At 45.7% G+C, this 21,579-nt stretch overlaps 1 protein-coding gene across 1 annotated transcript in view; it reads right to left on the minus strand.

The window, feature by feature from the left end:
• Positions 1-21,579, minus strand: part of phf21b (PHD finger protein 21B) — a 39,329-nt gene that overhangs the window by 12,834 nt on the left and 4,916 nt on the right. Inside the window, exon 2 of the mRNA XM_053414646.1 lies at positions 8,049-8,093. Coding sequence (XP_053270621.1) covers positions 8,049-8,093 — 45 coding nt within the window. The remainder of the gene's footprint in view (positions 1-8,048; positions 8,094-21,579) is intronic.

Genomic DNA, 21,579 nt, shown 5'->3' on the forward strand with positions numbered 1-21,579 from the left:
GATCTGTGGACACGTCTCTCACTGGCACAATGTAATTCTGTGGAAGGCACAGTTAAGGTCATCCGTCAGCCGGCGCTGTGCTGCAGCCCCAGCGAGCGACAGGATTATCCTCTCATTATGTGCTCCGGTTTGATAGTGTGCCTTTGAGATAACAGCGCTGCTGAAAAACGCATTAGAAGCTGTTCAGATTTCCATCAGCGCAGCTGCCAGACGCTCTCTTTGTTTACAGCCCATTTACCAGTGAGGCCCTTCACTCCTGAAAGGTGCTGAGCAGACGGGGCCGCAGTCCCTTTTACACCAGTGAAGAAGAACAACTCACATCCGTCCCTTCAGGAGTGAAACAAGAGAAACACACGTAAAGAGAATCAGCTGTGAGTGTCCTCAGAGTGGGGACCCCCCCCCCCCCCCGAGGTCTGGAGCTTTGATCACTGCCAGGCTCCTCATGGAGCAGGAGCGTTTCAATGGAGTTAGTGGGCCCCAGGTAAAAGGGACAGAGGGGCCCCACATCCAACAAAAACCAAACGAGACAGGAAGTTGTCGGCATGGGGCCTCGTTAGTCTCTTGTAGAGGCCTTTCCTCAGGGGCCCCCTCTCAGCTCAGGGGCCCCTCTCAGCTCAGGGGGGGGGGTCTGCCTATTGTAACGTGACCACTGAAGCTACTGAATGAAGTTCATTTCTTCAGCAGCTGTTTCCAACGCACAACAGCAACATTTCAGTTGAAGGAAGAAGAATCTTTACATGAGACTGATCCTCAGCTGCAGCAGCAGAAACATCAAATCATCTCTGCACCTGAAACAAACGAGTTATCAAACTTTAATATCTGAGGTTTGACTCGGTCGGTTCAGTGGAACCTGATTGAAATCGTTTTCATCAGGATGATGAGATTGAACAAATATTAAATCTTCAACAGGAACCAGAGATAGAACCACAGAGATCAGTTAATGGTTTGTTCTGGTCCCAGTAACCAGCTCCCCCCCCAGCAGAGGGTCATCTTATCAGCAGGGGCACACAGGACAGAGTTTGGCCCCCGGCCCACAGCTTGGCAGGCGGGGCGTCACAGAGACAGGGGCCCCTGCTGCTCCACATGTGGAGGTGGAGGTGCAGCCAGGAAACACAGCGTCTGTCCGGGCAGCGGTGAGACCGGTGGCCGAGACCCAGCACAGGATCCACCGACCGCCTGTCCCCCTGGGACAAAGACTATCTCCACCCACTTGCGTCTGTGTCAATGTGACAAACTGCATCTCAGGACGTGATTGTGAAGCAGAGCAGGTTCACCGGGCAGTGGATCATCTCATCACGAGTCTGCAGCAGGACGCAGCGAGACGACCAGGGGACAGAGACACGTCCAATAACCTCAGAGTCACGTCTCAGATCAGGTTTGAAGTGATGAATGTTTTAGTCCCTGAGCTGAGAGACGTCAACCTGGAGTTAAATATTGAAACAGCTGCTAAACAGAATGAAAACCACTTCTCACTGCTCGGGAGACAAAACTCTGAAGGAGACAAATGTGAATTTAAGAAACTTGCATTTTAAAAACTGCAGAGACACAAGGTTTAGAGACGAAGACGCCTTGTCCACAGGAAACCAGACAGGACAACTCACACTGTGCAATGTCTTTCATGATCTCCAGGCTGGATCCAAAATCACTGAGGCTTAATATTCTTTGTTTTCATTTGATAACATTTAATCTTAGTTAACTTCGTCCAGCACAAGATGACGACACGTAAACATATATAAATATAAATATAAATGAAGTGTGGACAGATGAAAGTGTGTCACTGTTCCTCTTCTGTCATCGACCACAGAACAAACATGAGAATGTTCATTATTCAGCTGCATCAGAAACACCAGAAGGCGTTCAGTTCACTGCTCGACTCCCAGGATGTGATCATGTGGTCAGTCTCCGCCCGTCACACCGGCAGCTGACAATAAATCCATTTAAATGCAAATCAAACACGCCCTGGGCTTCATCTCCCTCGTGTTCACCGCAATGTGACACACAGACACACACACACACACATGCACAGACACACACGCACACACACACACACACACACACACACACACACACACACTGAAACCACAGGGGGTATCTACACAACCAGGGCAGAGACAATCAATCAATGCATTGATTGATGGATCAATGACACCTCTGATTGGTAATTAAGTATTTCAGAGACGTTTAACTACAAACAGTCGATTGTCACAGATTCTCAAACCTGAAGATGAACTTTGCTTTGATGGGAACTGAATAAATAGTTGTAATATTTAGTAGTTTCCTGAGTCGACTTGTTAAAGGAACCTGAGACAGAAGCTTTAATTACAGAACCCGCTCGTCCTCACTAATCACTTTGTTGTTCGGACCACGTGCTGCCTTCAGGTTCTTTCAGGAACTCTCAGCCTCACACTGGACTTTTCCTCTCAATTAACTTTTTCAGCAAAGAGCCCAGAAGACGTTTCACCAACTGAACGTGAAAAGAGACCAAACTGTTTCCGGGCCACATCTTCAGTCTGTGTTGATCGGGTTTTCAGAAGTGACGGAGCGGCTCACACGTGAAGTGAGGTTGATAGATGTTCTGTTGGAAGGAGTGTGGAGCCTGCATGTCTCAGTGGGACGGGGCTCTGAACACTGAGCTGGTTCTGGATCTGAGGCGTCTTCACCCACTCATGCTTTTATACTGAAGGTAGATCCAGGTTTCCTGTCGGGCTGCTGCTTCCTGTTTGCTGTGGTTCCTCCTCATCCCTGCACCTGAAGCTTCTGACAGCAGAACGTTGTGTTGGGCTTTGAGCTCAGTCACATCACTTCCCCTCTTTTAAATCTGTCTGTAATCAGTTTCTGTTGGAGCTCTGCTGACGGGTCACAGTCTTCAGTTAATCAGATCAGTGGAATGAAATGATCTGGAGTCTCGGAGAGGAATGTGTCTGGAGGCTTAATGAAGACATCTGCTCCTCGCACACCTCCAGCCGGAGGACACAGAGCGGCTGCGACAGCCACAATCACAAAGAGTCAAAAGGTCAGACTCCATATGAAGTGCAGAGTGGAGGAGAAGCTGATCACCTCCTCTGCTCCTCTAATCACTGGTAACAGGGTGATGAGGAGCAGCTGATTAAAACGTGTCTGAGCAGCTCGGACACGTTCACGAGCTCCAGGCCGATCCGACTTCTATCGATTATTAATCTGAAGAAGCAACGAGTGGTTTCAGTGACTGAGTTAATCAACAGAGGAAAAGAAAAGTTATTTCAGGTGGTGATTTGAGATCAAACCACTTATTTAACAAACTGATTCATCACCTGCACGTTTCTGTTCAAACTGGGATTTTATTTAAGATCATAAATGATGCAGTAAAATCATTCTATTTGATCAAATGTCCGATCGGGAGTTCAGTTCTGTCTCAGTGTGGATGAGACCAGTGGATGGTGGAGGAACTCAGAGGATGGTTCTGGATGGAGGCTCGTGTTTCCTCTCCTCAGCAGCAGCTCAGGTTCCAGCCTCACTCGACTCCTCCAGCCGGGACCTGGCAGAACGTCTGGGAGCACTCGACCAGAACCAGAGGGCGCGGGACCGAGTCCAACTGGCCCGTGGGAAGCCCTCGGTGCTGGGTCGCTGCCCCGCGCCCGCCACGGGGACAACAAGCGTTTAACATGTCGGATTAACTGGGATTAAGAGCGTCTGCTGAGCTGAACCAGAGCAGAGCTGGTTTTATCTCCGCTGCTGCAGCAGGAGAAATGAAGAATCAAATCATTTCTCTTAAAGGAGAAGGAAGGTTTTCACCTGCAGTGGATTCATCTGAGTCTTCATGGTTTACACTGAAATGCTCAGGTCCAACTGGTTTCATCTTTAAAGACATTAACTGACACTTCCTGATTATTGTTTGGAATATTGAGACATGGATTTGATTTCTTTTAGAATCTAAGGACACAAACCTGATGACTCATTATATTTACATGACTAAACCCCCATCGCATCACAATCATGAAATATGAATTATTAAGGTAAGGGGTCGATAACTTAAGTCTCAACTATTCAGACTACGACAACAGAATCCAGAAAATCGTCAGCAGAATAATCAATAATCAAAATTATGATTTGTCGCATCTTAGAATGATGGATCTTAGTAAATATAATAACTCGATCACAGACATTGTGTCAGTTGTTGTGATTAAACAACAGAAAACAGGAAAATAAAGTTTCACTCTACGCTGATGATATTTGTATTCTTTAAAATGTCTCTAAAAAACGTTTTTAAACTTTCAGGATATTTTGAACCATATTTATCAATTAATTCTTTTACTCATTAATATTTTCCACCTACTGAGGAAACCACAGAATTAAAGGTTCATACAAACTCTTTCATTCGACTGTGTTTGTTTGTGTGAATCATAATAAAGTGAATCTTGAGGACATGAAATCAAATGAGTAAATAAATAATAAATATTATATTAAATCCATCTCCACTGAGTTTTTTCTGAAGAAAACACAAAGTGAACTTTCTATAAAAAACAAAGTTCCTCCCAAACTAAGAATGAAACCAGTAAGCGAGGTGGGAGGTGACTGGTCGGATCCCTCCCAGTCACCCACTGGCCGATCAGAGGCTGAATCTGATCTTTCATCTGGTTTCCTCTCTGCCCACATGGATCAATAATCACTGTCGTCAGTTTGAACTATTGATCACAAACGTAAATCTAAACCCTCGCAGCCGGTCACATAACACTTCAGCCTCGCGCGTCTGCAAGTCGCACAACCTCACAACCTCACAACCTCACATCTCATCAGGTTCTGTGAGTCGACACAAAACACATTCAGAAGCCAGACATAAAAATAAATAAATAAAAACCTTGTTTAGTGAAGCTGCAGATAACGATGGTTTTCATATCACTCAGTCTAAAAGTTATTTTCTTCATTCAACTCAGTTCTTTAAGTTGCTGAATGTCAGAAAAAGATTTAAATTGTCACAAACTGTTTAGTAAAACACTTTTGTTTTGTTTTGGTATAAAATATTTAGTTTAAAATGAAGAAAAGACAAAGAAAAGAAGAAATTCTTAAAGTTTTAAAAACTAAAACAAGCTAAAGTTTCACTTAAAGTTAGATTAGAATTCATTGTGTTCATCACAAAAGCTGCAAAGTCTGGATTGAGATTTAATTTCTGATTCTTACCTAAAGTCCCACATGTTGAATTAAACAATTCGTTAAAAGAAAGTGACTTACTGCTCCGCACCCGGCCTGTGTTGTTTCTCTGAGGTTTAATCTGAAGTAAAAGTGATGAACTGATCTAACATCAGTGACAGAGGAAGAGGAGGATGAGGAGGAAGAGGGGGGGACAGCTGGGCCAGGCTGGGAGAGGGAGGAGCCAGCGTGTAGGGGGTGGGGTGTTCGCTGGAGGAGGGGGAGGTTAGCTGGGGGCCAGCAGATGGACGTCAGGGAACAATAGATGCAGACAGATGCAGCCACAAAGAACCGACACACACAGACACACACACACAGACACACAGACACACACTCACTCACACTGAGGCCTGTGGTAAAATGTACAGAGGCTCTGAAGTTAATCTCTGAACAAATGATAAATTCATTCTGGTGAACACTGAATTTCCTGGAAACTTTTTCCAGAAATGTTTCTACAAACAAACTCATATTTTTTTTAAACTATAAATTTTTCCATCAACAGTAAATGTTGTCTCAGTTTAAGTTGAAGAGACGTGAACAAAGTGAATATCTGCTGGTTGTGTGAGGAGACGTCAGATTATCAGAAAACATCTTGAACTGCTGTTGGTTTTCATCTGTTATTAAAATATAGAGATAAATATGATGAAGTTTCTGATCCTCTGATATGTTAAGGTTTTTTCATTTAACTGAAGAATCACTTTATATCTTAATAAACATAACGACACAAAACTGAGGAGCTGAGAAAACGTTAAATGATTTTAAATGTTTTTCTTGAATCAAACTTTTACTGTGAACGTCTGTCGACAGATTCTCACTCGTCTTCGGACATTTGAGAACTTCCTGTAAGGGGGGGAGGGGGAGGGGGGGGGCTGAGGGGACAAAGAAGACCCTGCCCAACCCCCAACAACCCCCCCCCCCTCCTTCATGCATGGATGTGTGCATGTATATTTCTCTCTCTGTCGTTCAATGTGATGTAACAGAGGGGAGGGGCCAGAAGACATTTGACCACACACACACACACATCCTCCCCCCCCCCCCCATCACAAACTGACTTCAGAGTACCAGCTGAACCCTCTTCAGCGCCCCCTACAGTCTAAACTGACCTTTCTAACCAGCAGTAATTATCTTAATCCTCAACCTTTATAAACAAGCTGTTTCATGCGCTAACACAGTGTGTGAGAGTTGTGATGTGCAGCAGTGACGACAACAACAACACAACAGTATTCCAGTGTTGCATCAGTAGCATTAGCACGGCTGCAGCTGGTGAAAGGCTGATGGTTGTTGTATCAATGAAGTTTAATTAGTTTGTGATTTCACAACTAATTTTTAAATGGTTTGTCTTGTGGGAGGGGCTTCTGGTATGAAGATCATGTGACCTAAAAAGCTGGAAATCCTCAGAAAACAAACAATTCTATTTTAAGAAAGACTTTCAATAATTAATCAAGGATCAATATGGCAACTGATTAGTAAATCCCTGATTGAGTGTTTCAGCTCGACTGTTCCATTAAATCTCTTTCAGGAGGAGGCGTGGAGCTCCGTCTCTTTACTTCACTGCTTCCTCCTCCTCCTCCTCCTCCTCTACCTCCTCTTCCTCCTCCTCCTCCTCCTCCTCTACCTCCTCTTCCTCCTCCTCTTCCTCTTCTTCTCGCTTCGTGTGACGACTTTCAATATCCCTGTATTTCGTTTGAGGCCGACAAGTAAATATTGACGGAGTGGATCTGGGTGAAAGACACTGGCGGCTCCTCGCCACCACCAGAGGAGGAGGAGGAAGTGTGGGTGTTGGAGGAGGAAGGAGGAGGAAGGAGGAGGAAGGAGTAAATCCTGGTGGCAGCGTCACCTCCGCTGGTTCAGAACTGTTGGACTTGTGCGTCTCTATGATTTGCAGAACACAAACAATCACATGCAGCTCCACTCACTTCTCCACCTGACTGCTCCTCCACCATCACTTCAAATTAGATCCACCAGTCGATTCCAGAAGTCAATATTTAATCTGCTCAAAGCAGGTGGAGGGGGGGGGGGGGGCACATCGAGGAGGGACACAAACCCATATCAACACAAAGACGATAAGAGGATCGGACGACAACAGACGACAAAAACTAAATCTAAAAGTGACTCAAAACCAAGACAAAAGTTCAGAGAATGAAAGTAACAAAAACATAAAGTTCTAGATATGAGCCCGTTGTTCACATCAGATCTTCAGCAGAACACACGAGGTCTGAAGGATCCATGAGGAGCTGCTGGACGTCTCCTGAGACTCAGCTTCCCTCCGTCCTGTTAGGACCTTCACCATCGATCTCCTCTTCGCTCTAATGACGTCTCCTGGAGGAAACAGGCCAAGGTGCTGCAGGACGACTCAGTGAGTCTAAACAACTTGTGTGTCTCTGGTGTGTGAATCTGAGTTCACGCAACGACACAGAGAAGTGAGTCTTTCATCAGCTCGTCTGCTTCACGGGAGGAAAACCAGTCAAACAACAAGCGACTGGTTCTGAACAGACGAGAGTCCAGTTACACACTAATGTTCCAAGTCAAGCTTCAGCCTCAACACAACAACAACCTGTGTGTGTTTGTGTGTGTAGCTGCAGATGAAACCACAGGAAAGGTTTCCAGCTCGAAGCTTCCCAGTGAGCGAGTGGACGTGTTGACGAGGTTCAAGGAACACAAACACCTCAGGATGAAGAAGAGGAGGAGCACGTAGAAGAGGAAGATCCTCAGATCCACAACTTTAACGACTGATGTTGTGTCTTCAGACAAAGCTTCATGTGAGGATTGTGTGTGAAGAGGCAGGTGTGTGACCCATTCCGCTCTGTGTGACGCTGGTGTGTTTGTGTTGTTGTGTGTTTGTGTGCTTGTGCACAGATGAAACACATCCAGTGTGCGTCTCTCACCTGTCCATTCTGAAGCTCATTCAGGCCTTTACACAACGTCTGGTTCTGTGGAAGAGCAACAAGAGAACAGGAGTCAAGTCACATGTTGATCCGATTGAAACAACAACACAACAGTCACACAACTGACGAGTCACAGAGCTTCTACATCTGAACAATCAACTGTTTACAACAAAGTTTGTTTCCCAGAAACAGATGAAAACTGATCTGATCCTCAGTCGATGAAACTGAACCACGATTCTGCAGCTGCACAAAACTTCAAACTAACAACCAAACTTCTCCTACACAATAAACCACCACAACAAGTCAAACCACCAGAAAATTCAGATCACCTTCATGTGAACTGCTTTGTGTAGAGCTCTTTTTAACCTCACTTTTCATGAATCATCAGCAGATCTTCAGTCTGATCTACTTCACATTGCGGTGACTCCTCCTCTTTACCCAGCATGCACCTTGAGCAGTGAAACCTCAGGAGACACTGCCGCTGCAGAGGAAGACGTGTGTTTATCTGTCACCTGTGATTTAACACACGCGTGTTCAAACGTCTGGAGAGAAAAACTCCACCGCCTCCATTTCTTTATCCAGCAGGACAGGAAGTGTGTGTGTGTGTGTGTGTGTGTGTGTGTGTGTGTGTGTGTGTGTGTGTGTGTGTGTGTGTGTGTGTGTGTGTGTGTGTGGATGGTTGGGCAGATAAACAAGAAGATACATTCTGTATGCATTACTTTTCACACTGGGGAAATTTATAAGCTCAGAGCTGATAGTTTCCAAATCACGCCGGGCGTTCAACAGCGTTACGTCAGAGAGAGAGAGAGAGAGAGAGAGAGAGAGAGAGAGAGAGAGAGAACGAGACAGAGAGAGAGAGAGAGAGAGAGAGAGAGAGAGAGGGAGAGAGAGAGAGAGATTAACACCCTGCAAATGTTTTACATCGTCGACACTGAATCTGACAGTTTACTATGTCGACTCATTGGCTGTTACATCTGTGTGTGTGTGTGTCTGCGTGTCAGTGTGTGTGTGTGTGTCAGTGTGTGTCTGTGTGTAACGTTCTGTAGAGTTTAGTTAAAGAAGAAAAGTTGAGATAAAGATTGTAAAGCCTCCGCACCAACATCCAGACCCGAGCTCGTACGTCAGAATCAGATCTGACAACACAAACAACACAACACAACTCCGCCCCCCCACCAGCACCTGAACGCAGCAAAATGAAAACAAATGGTACCCCCCCCCCCCCCCACTGAATATTTACATCCTGAGCATCTGTTCAAAACCCACAAACAGCCTCCGTCTGTTTCCTCCTCAGCTTCAGCACAGACGAGCACATGGATGAGTTTTGATTTGATAATAAAACGTTTTTTAACTTTTTTTATCCAAATGATGGCAACTACAGAGATCACAAAAATATTAGAGATCCATCTTCAGGGCACCATGATAAATTCACCTCCTGATTAAACTGTGTCTTGATGATTAAACTACAGAAAAGTGCAGGAGGGTCAAATCCTTCAGACTCAGCTTCTGAGGAATATCCAGAAATAAGGTTTCTGCAGGTCAACTAGTTTTACGGGTCTGGACCGTCTGGAGCAAAGGAGGCGTCAGGAGGAGTAAGGAGGTGATGGGGCCGAGGTGGAGGCCCAGCGAGGAGGAGGAGGAGTCTGGTCCCCACAGTGACGGCGGCTGGAACCTGCTCCGACATGCCGGTGTTCAATTAGAGGTGTGGCTCTCACATCTCCTCAGCTCCTCAGCTCCTCAGCTCCATCAGGAGAAGGAGCCGCTCAGTGGAGAGGAGCAGGACGCCTGTGGAAACGCTTTCTGCAGGTTAATTAAAGGAAGCAACTGGAAGCTCCATTCACCAGCTGCTCGTCACGTTCTACAGAAAATACATTTCTCTCTCCGACAGCAGGATTCTCCGACAGCAGCTGTTTCCTCATAACAGAGCGTTTACACTGGGTTTTACGACCCCAATGGGTTTAATGGTTAATAAATAATAGAGCGGAGCTGTACAGATATGTTATAAGTTATTTTTTTTAAATGATTTGTTACTGAGTCATATAAACAGGGCTGCAAATAACAATTATCCTCATTACCCAAAGCTCTCTGAGGTTACTTCCACGAGTAATATTACATTTGTATTGTCCTCAATGTCAGACAATAGTAAAACAATAATAACTTATTTATTTAAAAATCTTGTCATACTAAAGCAACTATATTAAGTGAGGAATGAGGTGCATGAGGAAAGAATTGAGGTAATTAATTTTAAGTGGATCAATTAATTAAATAATTGTTGCAGCTCTACACATAAATATTAAAATAATAACAAACATAAAGGAGGCCGAGGATGGAGCCTTGGGGAACTCCACACATTGCAAATAACTAATAGCTTCATCACAAAGCTAACAAACAATTATCTTAGTTTCACAGCTCAGCTTTTAAGACATAAATAAGAAAACACTTGAAGTTTGCCACGTTGTGAACAATACATTTGTGTAGCACTCATCCTAAATGTTGTTGTTGTTGGTTAACGACAAATAGAAACATTACAAAAGAGAGAAATCCTGTGTGTCCTCGTATGCACACGACTGAAGGTCGTCTTCAACAAAAACCGTTACTCCACCTAGTGGTCTGGAGGTGAATTGCATTGCAGCACGCGCAGTCCCTGGAGAAGCATGAATTAAAACAAGTCCGTGGACACAGCTGTGTGAGAAGCCGCCGCCGGCCTCAGTCTGTTGTTTCCACTCTGAACTGACAGCGTCTCCATCACCTCCTCCAACTAACTGGCTTTTCATTAGACGCAGGTAAATGAGATTGTCTCTGCTCCACATGTTGGACGGACACTGTTTATGTCCAGATGCAGAATCGACCTGGACAGACGAGCGTCCTGAGGACACACTCCTCTGCTGCCGCCTCTTCTCAGAGACTCATCGTGTCTCCTCATCTGATTTGAGACTTTTATCATTGCACCGGGTCTCAAATGAGATTCATCATAAACAGATCAGTTGATGAATCAAATACAGCAAAAGAATACGTCTCAGATATGATGATTTGTCTCATGTGAAGCTGAACGTCTCAGATTTCTACATGTGCAGACGACTGTTTGGAAAACAATGATTCATACGGTTTATCTAATATTTGAACAGTATTAAACGTTCTCTGGTTCCAGCTTCATATCGGTTCATCCTCTGCTCTCCTGTGACTCCTGGTTAAATAAAACAAGACGTCTGCGGTGAATTAAAACTCACATTCTACAGAGGAGACATTAGATCCAGAGCCATCGACTGACTGATCAATAATGCAGATATTGGAAGTTTCCGGCTGAATCTTGAAGAGTTGGGTCACATTATATATTTTACAGGTTAACATCTCAAAACTCTCCAGACTCCTTATTTCCTCTGACCCAGTAGCATCTCTCCCTTTATATAGACACGCAGATTATTAATATACATCCAGCAGCTGCAGACACTCTGTTCGCTGTGGCCTGAGTACAGTCCAGATCATAATGGGTTTACAGTCGATGAGATTCATGAGCAGCAGCAGCTTCGTCTTTGATCCTCGTATCAAAGTCTCCATTGACAAACTGTCCTTGTTTCCTCAGCCTCACACACTCGTCCTCCACAATCTAACCTCACAGGATGAAGTGGTTTCCTCGTCTCTCTGTGTTTTTCCCTGCGTTACATTTCCATCTTTCAGGAACTCTTCATCTCGTCTGCAGAGCGCCTCTGCCTGGAAGACGCTCTTTGATTCCCGGGTGATGAACCCGAAAGGTTTGTCTGCTCTCGACAGAAACAACTAAAATACTTCAGCGAAAAACAAACAGTTCCTGGAATCGGCAGCTTTGAGAGTTTCCAGGTGAATATTCTATCAAAGTCCACGTATGTAAATATATATAAATATATATAAATGTACACGTTCAGCCTGGGTCTCGTCTTTTCCATGCGGGAGGAGATTTCTCAGTAGAATCAGCTCTTTGTTCCCCACGTTCACTTGTATAATAAGAATAATTCTTCAGGCTTTGATCAGCTCAGTGTAATGTTCCAGTAAATCATGTTCCACAGGTTCCAATTTCCACTGTGAACACTCCTCGGCCTCTTTTCTTTGTGCCACAGATTCTGTAGTTTGGAGCCTGAACCCTTCAAAGCGTGTTCACACAGGAAGCGTCTTCTGGGTTCTGATCTCAGCCTGAACCTGAACGTTCACTCGACTTAACACCGAGACAGAGAAACACGTCAGAACGTCAAATCTCCAATTAGTGAGGACGAAATGCTGCAGAGCGGCCGACGGGGAAATAAACAGAGTTTGTGCAGGTTGAATAAAGAACAACGATAAACCAGAGTGACAGGAGCGTCTGCTGGTCACTCACTGGTTCCTCTGAATGAGACGAGGCCTCCGTCCCCCGTCCTCACGTCCTCCGTCCTCACGTCCTCACGTCCTCTCCACGTGAGTCGTTATTTATAACACGGAAACAAGCCTTGTTATATTTGGCGTGTTGCTAAGGAAACTGGCCTTGGTGGAGAAGCGTCTCCTGTGAAGAACAAACTGAGCTGCTCCTCATCCTCAAGAGGCTCTTTGACATGGAGCTCCACAACCAGCAGGAGGAGACTGAGCGGCCGAGTCATTATTTTTCATTAGGCAAAGCCGCACAGTAATCACTCTGCTGCCCGAGACTCAGCTGATGTGCACACACACACACACACACACACACACACACACACACACACACACACACACACACACACACACACACACACACACACACACACACACACACACACACACTCATGACCCGAAGCTGTGGACAGACAATATGGACGCTCAGGCCTCAGTCACTGGGTTAACGTGACCATTTACTGCCATGACGCCTGAAAGACGTCCACCGCAGCTTCAAAGGGACGGTTCACCCCAAAAAGAAATGTAAGTCATTGTCTCCTCACCTCTATGTAGAGGGGGGGGGGGGGGGGAGCAGCAGAATCCAATACAACTGAAGTAGCTGGTGATGGATTCTTCAGACGTAATAAAAGCTCATGATGTGGTGAACTGCTCCTTTAAGACAGAACTACCCTCACCCACCGGCTCGGACTCGTTCTGTCTTTATCTGCTTCTCTTCTGTCCAGACTCCATTTATTTTTAATTGCTTTTCAGCGTTTGTCCTCATCTTTGTTTACGTCTCGCCGCCTCAGATACGCAAAGCAATAATGGGAAATTAATTTGATTGTATTTACAGACGCAGCCTCTAAAATAGAAACTGGTCGTATGTTAGTTTCTCCCGCCGGGCGTTTAGGTTTCCACACGCGTGCTCACATGCCGGTGGACGACATGTAAAAACAGTGTGTGAGAGAGAGAGAGAGAGAGAGAGAGAGAGAGAGAGAGAGAGAGAGAGAGAGAGGACAAGTCACAGCCGTCTGGATGGGGGGGGGGGGGGCTGAGACGCCCTCTGGAGAAGATGAGTGTGTTTCCATCGCCCTGCAGGTCAACAAGTGGTGAAACAGTCACAACAAAGGTGACGTGCACTTTGTGTAACATCGTGTGTGAAGATGCTCGACCGCCCGTTTGATCATGTGACACAAACTTGGGTCAGAAACCAGTTTGCTCTTGTTCTTAAAGGCCTTGTTGCCATAGAGACACTTTACTCGTTTCAGATATGAACCAAATGAAACCGTCAATAAATCATGAAATCAGAATATGCTTTTGTCTTGATACATTTAAAACACAAAACAAACTGATGTCACCGCTTCATCAGGTTTAAATCTTATGAGCGACTCCTCACAGAGTAGTGGATTTTCCCAGCAGGAGCCTGTGACCCTGAAGGCAGCGTCTGGTCCTTGACTCCTGTTGCTTTTGTTAAATTATGATTCTTAAGTCAACCACACGTTAGTTACCAGGCAACTTGGCTGCACTTCTGAGGCGCGAGGCTCCGCCCCCTGACGGCCCTGCTCTTCATTCCCTTTAATTCAGGGACTCGACCACATGATCCCAGGAAGCGCTGTCGATGGCGCCCGGCAGCGAGGAGACGTGTCAGGAAACCGTCTCGTCAGAGGTGTCGGCCTGAATCTCAGCTCAGAGCAGGAAATCCCTTCTCAGCTCTAATCACGACCATGAGCCACTAACACTGCAATAAACTGTCATGTTGCTGCGTGTGCACGTTGGTTTTTCATACGGTTCCCAGAAGCAGCAGTTTATTTACAGACTCACACGTTCAAGAGGAGGACAGATATTAATAGCTCTCCACTTGTGAGAGGAGCAAACGAGCCGTTCCATCTCCCGGCTGCAGCAGAGACGAGGAGCAAGGAGGAGGAACCAGCACACATTCACCAGGAGGTCACCGGCAGATCAGGATCATCTCAGATCTGTGAACCAAACTCTCCCAGAGCATCAGACACCGACAGGAACCAGAAGTCAGATCCATCATCCAACCAGTGGAAGCTCATGAGACGTGACTGTAAAAGGTTTTCATGCTCCAGGGCTCAGGAAACATCAGGTTCCTCTGAGTGTCCATCACTGCAGCTCCTCTGTTCAGCCCCTGTCTCAAACACTCTGTCTCTTTAAGACCCCCCCCCCGCCTGATGGTGGTACTGCTCTGTGGGTCTGTTTCCGTATTGAGTGGTGACCATGAGGAGCCTTTAGGGGGCGTGTCAGACGTCCTGCTGTTTCAGCTTCAATCAAACATGCTTTAGAGAAAGCGGCCATTTTGTATCAGGCCTGTGGACGTGACCCCCCCCCCCCCCCCCTGACAAACATCGTCACCCCCCCAGACGGCGGCTGCTTCCTAACGTTTCCAGCTGGAGCAGTGACTCACGGGTCAGTGTAACCAGCAGCAAGAGGAATATGGACGGTATTTTTAGGTGCGTGACTCACGCACACGCACGCGCACACACACACACACACACACACACACACACACACACACACACACACACACACACACACACACACACACACACACACACACACACACACACACACACACACACACACACACACACTTCTTGACTTAGCGGAGAAGTGGAGCAGTAATGAGTGAGCACAGTCTGAAAACATCTCAACCAGAAACTCAAAGATACTGAGAAACTAAGAGGATTCTTCATTTCAAGACTCAGAGGATGAATCCAGCTGCTCATGATCCTCAGAGGATGAATCCTGATGCTCATGACCCTCAGAGGATGAATCCAGCTGCTCATGATCCTCAGAGGATGTATCCTGCTGCTCATGATCCTCAGAGGATGAATCCAGCTGCTCATGATCCTCAGAGGATGAATCCTGATGCTCATGACCCTCAGAGGATGAATCCAGCTGCTCATGATCCTCAGAGGATGAATCCTGATGCTCATGACCCTCAGAGGATGAATCCTGATGCTCATGACCCTCAGAGGATGAATCCTGCTGCTCATGATCTTCAGAGGATGAATCCAGCTGCTCATGATCCTCAGAGGATGAATCCTGATGCTCATGACCCTCAGAGGATGAATCCAGCTGCTCATGATCCTCAGAGGATGTATCCTGCTGCTCATGATCCTCAGAGGATGAATCCAGCTGCTCATGATCCTCAGAGGATGAATCCTGATGCTCATGACCCTCAGAGGATGAATCCAGCTGCTCATGATCCTCAGAGGATGAATCCTGATGCTCATGACCCTCAGAGGATGAATCCTGATGCTCATGACCCTCAGAGGATGAATCCTGCTGCTCATGATCTTCAGAGGATGAATCCAGCTGCTCATGATCCTCAGAGGATGAATCCTGATGCTCATGACCCTCAGAGGATGAATCCAGCTGCTCAGGATCCTCAGAGGATGAATCCTGCTGCTCATGATCTTCAGAGGATGAATCCAGCTGCTCATGATCCTCAGAGGATGAATCCTGATGCTCATGACCCTCAGAGGATGAATCCAGCTGCTCATGATCCTCAGAGGATGAATCCTGCTGCTCATGATCTTCAGAGGATGAATCCTGCTGCTCATGATCCTCAGAGGATGAATCCTGCCCATCCCTTCATCCTTCCCCCCAAGTCTCTCTCACTTTAAATAACTTTAAAAGTAATTTTTCATGTTGTGAAATATTCATCTCATTATTATATATGAATTCAGTTTAATTAGAATATATCATTTAGTTTCTATCGCAGCATCACGTCAGTGTCACATGACAGAACATAAGCTGCTAAAGACTTCTTATTCTAAATAAAAAAATTAAGTAAAGAAACAAATAACACATTTAAAGTAGCAATCATTAGTAAAAACTAGAGGACTTCCACACTTTACTTATTAAATATGATATAATGTTCATGAACCATTTTATTAACCTGAATCTACTTCAGCTACAAACATGATCAATCTTTCAAAGATCTTTGAAGTCACAGAGTCCCACTTCCTTTGTGGGCGGGGCCTTTCCCCCTTCTAAGGACGCCACTAGGAGACTCAATAATGCATAAAGAAGAAGCAGTGCATTGTGGGACGGCGACCTCGAAGGAGAATGGAAACGAGGCCCTGGACTCCGCCCACATGTTATTCTGGTTTGAAATGAGTCTGATGTTTTTCACACAAAGCTACAGGCTCAGCAGTGGTGGAGGTTTGCAGGCGTCCAATCAGAGTGCGGCGTGGAGCTGGAGTCTGAAGCCGTTTCCTGAACAAAGACCAATCAGCAGCCTTCACACACCTCGCTTGTGTTTGGCCTTTTTCATAATTGACCTCTTTCTGTTTAACTGGCTGAGCGAGTCCATTGTTTGACACACACACACACACACACACACACACACACACACACACACACACACACACACACACACACACACACACACACACACACACACACACACACACACACACACACACACACACACACACACACACACACACACACACACACACACACACAGACAAAGACCAGTGGAGACAAACTGCTGCAGAGACGTTTACACTGAAACATCTTCACATGGAAACTCTCTGTGAAGGTTTAAAAACTGTTTGCTCTCTTTGTCGTGAGTAAAATAAGTTTGTCGACATAATTTCAGTTTATTAGTTAATAATTAAAGACGTTTACATGCACATGAGTTTGAATCACTTCTAGTTCATGTGCTTCTTCACAAGGTGCTCGAAGGTAAAACACATGAAGAAGATGAAGAAGAGGTTTAACTTTGACTTGTTTCTCATGTTTATTTAAATTAAAACTTAAACTATTAACCTGTAGGATGTTAACCTGTTAACTTGTAAGCCGGTAACCTGTTAACTTGTAAGCTGTTAACCTGTCAACCTGCTTTAATTACCCATTTAACAAAGACATCTGAGCCAATCAGAGCTCAGCGAGCTGATTCAGCAGCTTTCTAATCAAGATGCTCGTCTTTAGTTTCCTTTGATCTCCTTCAGTCTCTGAAGGAAACCACGGATCATCTCAACTCTCTGCTCCTCTGGCTCTGACTCTCATCAGGACCAGCTCTTTAAATCACAGGATGAACTAAAGAAGAAGAAAAACTCCAGAGCAGAGACGACTGCAGGAGTCTGACACTCCGAGAGAACGACTCACATCCACAGCAACAGACGCAACCACAGACAAGACGAGTGAGGCGCTCACAGACGTGGACTCAGCAACAAGCTGGAGCGGAGCCTCAGCTTCTTCTCATTCAGACGCTAACAGCTAACAGCTAATGTTAGCTCCTGTTAGATAAGGTGGTGACGGAGCTGCAGCGTCGTGAACTCTGATCTGTTCAACTTGAATCTTTATTTAAACCAAACAAAGAGACGCTTGTTGAACTTCTTGGCCTCATGGTCGGGGGGGACACGTCTGGACACACACAGGTTCTGGTGAGAGTCAGGATCCAGAGCGACAGAGAGGATGGAGCTTGGTGACGCTCTGTCAGACAGATGGAGGTGAGGCGGGTCAGACGCCCCCCCGCCCCCTGTGTCCCGACAGGATTCTGTTTATCTGATCAAACTGCTGCTCCGGGGACGTTCAAACCCAACGACCTCACTTCCTGTCCTTCCCAGGAAACAACTTTCTTCATTTGCTTTTCTTTATTGGAAGCACGATTATTATCTTCTATTTAGTTAAGTTATATTAAGCTCCTTCATATTTTCCTAAACAGGAAGAGTTATTGTTCATTAATTAATACTTTTGCTAAAGTTTTTCTTGTGAGGTAAAGATGATGTAAATCCTGATGATCATTTATTAACTTATAGACAATATTTTCAGGGGATAATTTGTATAATATCTAGAAGGTGGGGTCTGACTTCCAGGGATGTAACTGTCAGAAGGACACGGCCCAGAGACGCTGCATCTGCTGCTCGCCGCCCTGCAAGCCGCTCTACAAGCCGCTCTGCACGCCGCTCTACACAGAGAGGAGCTGGAAAACCTCATCGAGGGCCGAGAGAAGAAAAGTCAATACGGGCGCTGCTGCTGATGACGTGACCTTTACAGGAAACCTGATTCAACAAGTAGCTGATTCTGATCTGAGAGAAAAAAGACAGAGCTGCTCTTTTACTTACAGCCGGTGAGTTCATCAAGTCTCTGATCGAGTGTCCTCTCGGCCTCAGTGAAACACTTAAGATTAACAACAGGTTGGATTCTCCCCTCTTAAGAAACCAGGGTCATGTAGATGCAGCTCAACAGTACGGAGGCTGAACTGGACCAAAATTATACCAGAATAAAATCACAGCCAGAATTATGACTTCATGTTTAATCATAAAGGTAAAACACCAGTTTCCTGTATAGACTGTTGCTCATTGATTGACAGGTAGGTAATGTCTCTAACCTGAGATGAATTCTGCTGCATGAGAGCGTGCACGAGAGTGTGCACGAGAGTGTGCACGAGAGTGTGCACCAGGCGCCTCCGTGTCAAGGAATTCACTCACAGAAAGAAATTATTCATTGAGTCCTTCAGCAGAACGACTGACGGAGAAAACGACTGAATATCACACACACACACACACACACACACACACACACACACACACACACACACACACACACACACACACACACACACACACACACACACACACACGATCAGCTGACCGTGTCGACCTGAGTCTGATTCACTGAGGAAGACACTCTTTAGTACAATGGACACGTTAGCCTTAATGCTGCTAAGCTAGCACGTGTTTTCAGTCTGTGTAAAGACAGGACGTTTGTCTCGTGGGCGGAGCCAGAGTGTTAAAGGTGGTCATTGTGTTACATTCACAATAAACTACATCCTGTCAATGATGTCATCACTGTGCCTCCAGCTGAACTTTGTAAAGACCACCTTCACCGATAGAGTGTGAGTGTGTGTGTGTGTCTGTGTGTGTGTGTGTGTGTGTGTGTGTGTGTCTGCTGTCAGTGAAAACACTCTGACGTCCATGAAACTGCAACAATTAACTTCAGGTCTGTGTGAAATTGAGCGATGTCACGGACTCAAAGAGCAGAGGACACGTCTCTGAGCGTCTCTTTGTGGACACAACACTCGTCTCCAGAGGGACGGACAGGATCCGGGCAGCTCCTGAATTATTACACGATGTCACGGCTCTTTGAGGACGATAATCCGGCCGCTGAACCTCCTGAAGGGAGAAATGATGAAGGTGAGGATGTTTCCACCTGACGAAGACTAAACTCTCTGGAGAGGATGAAGAAGAAGTTTAACAGGAAGCCACAGCATCGTGTGAGTCTGCTGCTGGTGGCACGACACCTGAGAGGACACACACATGGGCCTGTTTAAACTCACATTATCAGGGTGAAGAGAAAAGATATGACCCATTAAACCATAAATTCATAATAGATTTACACAATATTATTTAATATGGTGATAATTTTGAGATAAAGTTCTAAAATACACGGAGCTACAGGTTTTGGTTCAAGCTATTTGTATTTCATATTAATTATCTGCTGATGTTTCATTGTTCATCTGAATCTGAAACTAGAAAATCATCTGCAGATTCAAACTAATCATAAAAAGAATCATCAGTAGTAAACATCACAGGTCAAAGGTTAAAACAGGACGCTCCTTCTTTGTTTCACATGAATGAAGAAAGTCTTCACTGTTTGTCCAGGAAAAATATAAAAGAACATGAGCTGAAATATTTAAAAGAAAACTGTAAAATCAGATTTCAGTAAAGATCAATGTGGTGTTTTAGAGGATTTGCTGTGTGAAGCCTGGTTGAGGTGAATTCTCTGGGAAATGAAACCTCCCATGTAAATGTGCTGCTGAGCAGCTGACACTGTGATTTAGGTTGAATTCATCCGTGTGTGAATTATGAGCTTCCTCCGATTTGAAAACAGAAGATTTAGTGTTTGTCTCAAACTGTTGCAGTGAGCAGGAAGAAGACCGAGTGTTCAGAGGAGGCAGCAGTCAACACGGGTTAATCCATCGCTGCCTCTCGGCTCCGGCTGCTGCGGCGGCGGTCGAGCCACGTCAGCACTTTCCTCTCGCTCTCTGGAAATCACTGTTTGCTGTTGGGTAATAAGGAGCTGTCACAGGGCGGCTGCAGGAAGACACAGAACCGGGCCCACGCCGCGGAGGGGGGGGGAACCCGTTCACCGACACTCAGGGACCGGCCAGGCGTTCGGTGACGACCCGACCACCTGATGGCGCCTTAACGGTTCAAGATCTGAACTTCTGTCGATCTCAGTCACGTGTCTGAATCCGACTGACGACTTCCTCCCGCTCCACAAAGAGGAAACCAAAGCTCCTGGGATACAGGCGCCGCCATCTTGTGTTTTTGTCGTCATTTGAATTCAGAGTCTGAGCAGGAGGTGGAGCCGTGGTGTCAAGGTCCCGCCCACACAGGCACCTGACCAATCCTGAGTCAGTCTCAGCTGTTTTCATATCATCACATAACTGATTGAAACCATCTGATCAGAAACATCAGACGAGCTGTTTCCTGACAAACTGAAGATTGAACGAGACGTGAAAGAACGTCTTTACGACCTTTGTAGATAGTTTGAAAACGTTCTTCCTCCTGTGAGGTTTTTAAACTGGATGTGAAGACGCGGGTCGTGTTGGTCGTGAGCGCCCCCCCCCCCCCCCCCCCCAGGAAGAGTCATCGCAGGGTTTCCTGCCTCGTTGCTCTTGATTAAAGCCGAGCGCCTCCAGTGATGATTAAAAAGTCTGCAAACAGAAAACTACAAGCGGATGAGTCGCCGCCGCCTCAGAGCCTGAGCAGGTTCAGACTCATCACAGCAGGGTCATGTGACGCTCCCTCAGTCACATGACCTGTCCCACAGAACCTTAAACTCCTCCTCTCGCCTTGAGCTTAAAGTTGAGTTTTAAAGTTCAGTCTCGACCTCGGAGAGAAAGTGAGTGAGTTGTGTTTCTGTCACTGTAATGAGCAGCAAACACAAACTGAGATATTTGGTATTTTTATATTTTAAAAAGACTCAAAAAGAAGTTGAATCATTGTTGATCCAGAACCACTCGCCTGTCGAAGAAGCTTCTTGTGAATCATGAACAGAGTCGGATGTTAAACACATGATCTGTGACCATGAGACCTTCAGCAGGAGAACATCTCTCAAGAGGCTCTCCTCAGCTCTCTGAGCTTTCTACACTTTGTATAACACATCTCAGGAGAACTGAACTTAGAACCGTCCACTT

Source organism: Pleuronectes platessa, chromosome 22 (assembly GCF_947347685.1).
Source record: "Pleuronectes platessa chromosome 22, fPlePla1.1, whole genome shotgun sequence".
NCBI lineage: Eukaryota > Metazoa > Chordata > Actinopteri > Pleuronectiformes > Pleuronectidae > Pleuronectes > Pleuronectes platessa.